The following is a 6688-nucleotide window of genomic DNA, read 5'->3' on the forward strand; positions in this document are numbered from 1 at the left end:
CCAGCAGCAGAAATCCCGGCTCCTGCATCCCCGGAAGGAGGGCCAGCGGCTGGAGAGCAAGCCCAAGAACCGATACAAGAACATCCTCCCCTGTGAGGCCGGGGCCTGGGGCCGCATGGGGGCCAGGGCTCCATTCTCCACATTCAGGGGCCCACCTGGCAGAGGGGTCCTGGAGGGTGAAGGCAGGGGTCATTCCCCACCGGTGGTGTGATGCCCCCTCTTGCCCCTCTGTCCTTTGTCTCTGCTCACCACGGGTCAGCGGGCCAGGAAGCAGGTGGGGTCCATGAGCGACCCCTCTGCCCTGGAGACCCAAGCGGCATCTTCCCTTCCCAGTTGATACCGCCCGTGTCATCCTGCGTGATGTGGAGGACAGCGCGCCTGGAGCCGACTACATCAACGCCGACCACGTCAGGGTGAGTATGCATGAGGTGTGGGTGGCCAGCTGCACGCACGGCCCCGCGTGGATCAAACACCAGTCACCCCATCCCCCATAATAATGAGCCCGGAGCTCGTGAAGTGATCTGTGGACCTTGGCAAGACAACAGATATTCAGGGGGATATTCAGATATTCAGGGTGTGGCAGTCCACAAGGGGTCCTCAGAGGGGTCCTCAGAACCTGCTGGACTAAATATTGGTCCTAAGACCCTCCCACCCTCGGCGGACTGCGTGTGAGCCATTGGGCTACTTTGCATATCATTTGCATCAACTTGCATTGGTCCTCTGGCACTTTAATTCCTGGAAACGGCAGGCAGTTGACCCCGCCTCCTTTCAGAGTGACCCAGAGAAGCCAGGCCACGGACCAGGCAAGGTGTACATCGCCACCCAGGGCTGTCTGCCAACTACGGTGGTTGCCTTCTGGGCCATGGTGCACCAGGAGAACACGCGTGTCATCGTCATGACCACCAGAGAGGTGGAGCAAGGCCGGGTAGGGGCTCAGGCTCGTGTCCCACCCCTCCGCCTGCCGCGTGCCCCACTGGACCGGTGCTGGTGCTGCCCCAGCCTGGCTTCTTCAGTCTTAGGGATGCTGGGGGAGCAGGGAGGGCAGTGAAGAGACCCCGTGTGTGTCCCATGGGGCAGAGCGGCAAGGGTGTTGGTGGTCTTCCAGTATGGCTGATGCCATGCCCCCACCCTCCCAGAACAAGTGTTTCCGATACTGGCCAGAGCTGCACGGCAGCCAAGAGTATGGCCGCCTGCGTGTGTGCAACGTTGCTGAGCACCAGGCCCAGGGCTATTGTGTGAGGGAGCTGCAGGTGTGGCGGGCAGACCAGGTGAGCCTGGAGGGCAACGAGACCTGTGGGGCCAGGGTCAGAGTGGTCGGGAAGTCCCCAGGTCTGCGCTGGGGTGAGGAGGCCCTGGGCTGGCCCTGGTGGCTTCCACGTCCCTCAATCCAGTGGGCACAGTCTTGGACTGGGCTCTGCTGGGCAGTGTTTCCAGTCAGGCACGTGCTCAGCCACAGTTGCCTGGCTCCAGGACGGCCTCACACCCACATGCACCTCTCCCCCCAGCCCTCCCTGGGCCGTCTCAGCACCTTCGGCCTCCTTTGTATGCTGGTGGTGCCCATTCCTGTACCAGGCACAGATCCCTCCTGGCCAGTTCCCTTTGTCTAAGCACCTGGGGGGGTCCTGCAAGCCTCTGCATTTGGCCTTTCCCAAATAGAATTCACTTCCCAGGAAGCTGCTCTCTCCCCCAGACCATCTTTCTTCCTTTTCCCAGGCACCTGTGCCTCCTCCCTGCCTCACCGCCCCGCCCTGAGCTCGCTCGTCCCCAGGGCTGGACTGCGACATCGACGTCCCCAAGACGATCCAGCATGTGCGGCGGCAGCGCTCGGGGATGGTGCAGAGCGAGGCGCAGTACAAGTTCGTGTACCTGGCGCTGCAGCGGTACATCCGGGGCGAGCGGCTACGCCTGCGCGAGCAGGTGGGGGCAGGGCCGGGCCGGGGCGGAACCTGCGGGGGCATCACCGTGGTGACCAGTGGCCCCTCCCCTCAGCGCGAGCCGCCCGAGGAGCGCGACTGCCTGAAGGTGGGCGCCTCGCCCGCCGCCCCCGGCTGTAGCCCCGGGCCCGCGCCGTCCCGGGCGCCGGCGGCGTGAGTGGGGCGTCGGGGACCAGGGGTGGGGGTGGGGCGGAGTCCCGGCAGGGAGGCCTCGGTGGCTTGGCCCTGGGCGAGGGGGCGGGATCGCAGGTGGCCCCCAGCCGAAGCCCGTCTCCGCCCGCAGCACCCCGGAGGCCTCTGGCCACGTGTACGAGAACCTGCTGCGCCTCTGGCCGTGAGGGACCCGAGTGCGCGCGCCCCGAGTGGGACTGGAGCCGTGCGAGAAGGCGGGAGCCCAGCAAGGCCGGCCCTCGCGTTCCTCCAAAGGACTGTGTTTAGGACTGTGCAGACCGGCGCCCAGCCCAGAGCGTTGCGGGGTTGGGGGGCGGGGGTCCCGGATCTGCCCCTCAGACCCTCCCTGACCAGGTCTGCGCGTCCAGAAATGGTGAGGGAAGGTCAGGAGATCCGGTGTCCCTGCCCCTCCTGGAGGAGGGGAGGCAGGGCTGCAGGGCTGCGGTTTGTCTCAGTGTGGGAGGCCACCAGTGACCACCTGCACGGCGCAGTGACGATGTGTGACCTTGTGTGTGTCACACGTTTGAGTTTCAGCCTGTATGTGGGACACGAGTGACCAGCAAGTGAGTGCCAGTCTGTGGTCACCAGCGTTTGTGCCCCTCTCCCCTGCATCCTGCACGCCCCCCATCCCTTCAAAGCAGCTTCTCAGGCCTGCCCACAGCCGCGGTCTAGGATGTGGGCCAGGCAGTGGCTCAGTCCCTGCCGTGTCCAGGCCTAGCCCAGACCGTCACATAGCTGTCATGAGTGGACACGTGTTTGTTGAATGAGAGAATATGTGACGTGCTCGTGTGACCACAGTGATGAGGGCGAGGCTCCATGTGTGCCTGACTGGTTTGTGATGGTGTGATGTCACTGGCCTGTGGTCCACGGCTGCACCCTCCCAACACGGATGTCCCTGTGGCTTTGTGGTCTCCTCAGTAAAATGCCGCCTTCTCAGTTCTGCGTCTTTGTCGGGGCCTGGAGAAAGAGAGCATGTGGGTCCCCACGACTGGGCCCAGCTTCCCTAGGGTGTCCCTGAGCCAGAGGCCCAGCTGGTAGGAGCAGGAAGTCCTGGGCTTTGGGGTGAGGGGTGAGGAGGCTGGACCTGTGCGAGCCGGACCGGCCTGGCCTCTCTGCTATGCCAAGCTGGCGGTGCAGGATTCCTGGGGCTGAGGGCAGAACCGGGTGGGGGAGGGGTGGGGGTTGGCACGACTCCCGCCCACCCTCGCGACACTCGCTTCACCAGCCAGGCCCGGCCCGGGAGGGTCTGCTGGAGGAGCCTGAGGTCTGTGGGTCTTCAGGACACGCTGGTTGTCGCCAGCCCCTCTTCCGTGCACACTTGGGCTTCGTTCGGTTCCACGGGGTCCTGTGGCCCTCCAGTCAGGGCTCCAGGCGGGACTGTGGGGCCGTGACTTCTTGGGGAGGCGGCCTGGTGTGACCGTGGTGGGGGCTGGGGGGGAGGACCCTGGACCAGGCCAAGGCCCCACAGCAGTCCCGCCTGCCCCAGGTGCCCCAGGCCCTCTCCATCTCCCTGGGAGAGCCTCACGGCCCCCCGGGGGCAGCCAAGTCCAGAAGTGCCGCAGCCCATCCACAGCCCAGAGGGGACAGCAGTCGGACGCCCTAGAACCTGCGGCCATCCACCCTAGGTGCTGCTGGGAGTGCAGTCCAGTGGGGGTGTCTTCTGGATTGAGGGTCTTTGCAGAAGGGGCAGACTGGGGTCTTTTCTGGAGGGAGGGGCTTAATGGTGCAGGAAAGAGGACACAGAGGGTGAGGACCCCTTACCAATTGCGAGTACAAAATAGTTTATTTTAAAATGTACAGTTTGGAGGGTGGGCTGGGCTCCCCGCCACCGCCCGCTGTCCCCCTGGCCACCCGAGGGAAGGGGCCAGCCCTGCCTGGGGAAGGGAGGAGCCGTGGGCGAAATGTGAAAATAAAAGAAAGATGGCGAGCCCGCTCCCTTTTCAGCAAGGGGCTGGTCTGGCGAGCGATTCACAGTGTGTACGGGGAGGGGGCCTCGCCAAGCTCTCTCCTGGACCTCAGTCTCCCCATCTGCAAGATGGAAGTTAGGGGGGCGGCCTCTGGGGCCCATAGGGATCTGTGATCCCTGGGAGCTCGGGCGACCGTTTTGTCCACCCGACAGCAGCCAGCCCCAGAGAGCGGGGGCAGGTGTGCCAAACCAGGTGTGGGTTCCTCAGAGATTCCCAGGGGGCTCCTCTGGGATCCCGGGGGTGGGGGCGGTAACCCTAGTTGTCAGCTAGGGACCCGAGGGAGAAGGTGGTGGCAGCGGCGGCGGCGGCGGGGGGCGGCCGGGGGAGGCAGTGCAGGCTCCCGGTCCTGAGCGCGCACTGCACGGGCCAGAGCACCACGCAGAAGAGTGCGAGCAGCAGCACGGCGATGAGTGCCGCGCGCCTCCAGTCCCTGCGGCGCGCCCAGCAGCGGGCCAGGCAGCACCGACGGCGGGCAGGGCCCGGCATGGGCACGGGCGCTGCGGGCGTGGCGGGCTTGCTCGGGCTCACGTCCACGTACACGAAGCCGGGCGCCGCAAGACCAGGCGCAGAGGGCGGCGGGCAGCAGCACAGCTTGGTGCCCTCCAGCCACACGGGCTCCTCCTGCCGCAGGTGTGCTGGCATCCGAGCCTGCAGCTGGCGGCTGGTGTGCAGCGCGGGGGGCCCGGCAGCGGGCATGGCCGTGGGCCGCCGGCAGAGCGGGCAGGGCACGACCTCGCTACCCGGCTGGCCTGTGGGCCGGGCGGCTGCCATCCGCGCAAGGCACTCCAGGCAGAAGACGTGGGTGCAGGAGAGCTCCTTGGGTGTCCTGAAGATGTTGTCGTAGCCCGAGAAGCAGATGGAGCATTCCAGCGGGGAGGCCGCCTTCTCTGATCCAGGGCTGCCGGGGGACCTGGGGCTGCCGGCCGAGCCGCGGGACCTGGGCACTGTGGCGGTGGGGCTGCTCCTGCCGGCAGGTGGCAGGGCCGTGTGCCACACCTGCGGGCCTGATGACATGGTTCTGGGCCGTGGGACAAACAGAGACCCCTGTGAGTGATCTCGATTGCCCCTTTCCTGCAAGGTCTGTCTGTCGCTGTCTCCCCGTCCCTCTCTTGCATCACCCAGAGATTCCGGGAAGGACACTGCCCATCTGCAGGCACCTCCACCAAGTCCCACCTGTCCCTGGCTCAAGGTCTTTCTGCTCAAGTTGTAACCCTGTGCTCCCCAGCCCCTCTCCTGCTGAGTCAGGGCTCAGCATCCTGGGGTGTCCCAGCCTGCCTGGGCCCTGTGGACCACTGCTCTGTAGACACCTCCCACCAGCCCTGGCCTACCTGGACGTGCCACTGGGCAGAAATAAAGGTGATGATGACAATGGCCCACAACAGTTACTATTTACATCGGGGGTCTGCCAGGGTGGGCCCTGGGCACGTGATACAGCACAGCCACGGTGCAGAAGAGGCGGCTCGGAGGCTGGGGTGACAGCCAGCGGGGCCCGGGCTCTCACAGGAGGAGTGTGGCTCTGGGTCAGGTGAAGTGGGTTTGAACACACATCCCAGTGTGGACGGCTGATTTGGTTGGCGCACACCCGATCTGAGGGCAGTTGTGTGAGGGTGGGTGCCAGGCCTGGCTGGGTGAGGGTTGGGACTCTGGATCTAGAGCCGGCCTGAGCTGGATGTGCTGCGGGAGACTGGAGGGCCCCGAGCAAGGGTGGTGGCCGTGGCCCGAAGAGGAGGTTTGTCCCCCAGCCACGGCCTGAACCTGCAGGGCCGCCTGGTGCTGGCCCTCAGGGCCTGGAAGTGATCCTCAGCCTGTGGCCAGGGGAGCGGGGGGCGGGGTGCTGGACGAGCCCCAGCCATCCTCCCTAGGCCGACCCGCCACCTGGGAGGGTCACACCAGCCGCAGCTGCCATCAGGAGGCAGTGGGACGTTCTCCCCCTTGCCTGCTGCCCCTTCACGGGGCCCAGGTCTCCTGCCCAGGCAGCCACGTGGCTCCTGCTTGGAGGAGGGCGGGTAAGGGGCTGCCTGGCCCTTCACCTTCACGACGGACGGAGGAGCCCAGGGCCTTGGGAAGACGCTGGCCACGTGACCCCATGGAGCCCAGGAGGCCCCCCAGGGGTGACCTGACCCTGACTTGCTGGTCAGTCCAGGGGGGGTGGTGGGATGACTTCGCAGTGACATGCCACAGAGGCTCAGGGGTTGCTGCCTCCTGCCGGTGACCGCCGTGAGTCACGGTGACATCACTGTGATGTCACCAGTGCCCCGGCCTCGCAGCATGAAGCGTCATTACGTTTGGTGACAGCAGTTGCCACAGGCCAGGCGGCAGCCTCAGCAGGGTCTGGGGGTACTGCAGGCTGTCCTCCCCCAGCCAGTTCACCCCACATAACCGGTTCCTTGGCACGGAGGCCCCACCCCTCTGAGGAGGTGCTCCACCCTGAGCCCGTACAGGTGAGAGGTGAGTGCCAGCTGAGCCGGCCTTACCTGGTAGCCGGGGTCAGCGGGGCCCGGGCACGACCCTCTTGGCTGGCACGGCCAGGCTGTGGCTGCTCACTCGTCCCAGCAGCGCTGGGTCCTTCCCCTCCGGGCCTGGCTGCTGTTCCTCTCCAGGGCCGCCGGGGGGGGG

General features: G+C 66.1%; 2 protein-coding genes across 2 annotated transcripts in view; one reads left to right on the forward strand and one right to left on the reverse strand.

Moving 5' to 3' along the window:
* LOC103077144 (tyrosine-protein phosphatase non-receptor type 11-like) overlaps positions 1-2272 on the forward strand; it is an 11536-nt gene extending 9264 nt beyond the window's left edge. The window contains 7 exon segments of the mRNA XM_082930832.1: positions 1-92; positions 334-413; positions 773-925; positions 1137-1268; positions 1506-1572; positions 1769-2087; positions 2218-2272. The exon segment at positions 1-92 is cut by the window's left edge and continues 3 nt beyond it. Of these exon segments, the coding sequence (XP_082786958.1) occupies positions 1-92; positions 334-413; positions 773-925; positions 1137-1268; positions 1506-1572; positions 1769-2087; positions 2218-2272 (898 nt within the window).
* Positions 2273-4327: 2055 nt separating this feature from the next.
* Positions 4328-5086, reverse strand: RNF223 (ring finger protein 223). The gene has a single exon (XM_007448967.1). It carries the CDS (start codon positions 5084-5086, stop codon positions 4328-4330), a length of 759 nt encoding a protein of 252 aa, XP_007449029.1.
* Positions 5087-6688: the final 1602 nt, after the last annotated feature.

This window comes from Lipotes vexillifer, unplaced genomic scaffold (assembly GCF_000442215.2).
Source record: "Lipotes vexillifer unplaced genomic scaffold, Lipotes_vexillifer_v1.1 scaffold835, whole genome shotgun sequence".
Taxonomy (NCBI): domain Eukaryota; kingdom Metazoa; phylum Chordata; class Mammalia; order Artiodactyla; family Lipotidae; genus Lipotes; species Lipotes vexillifer.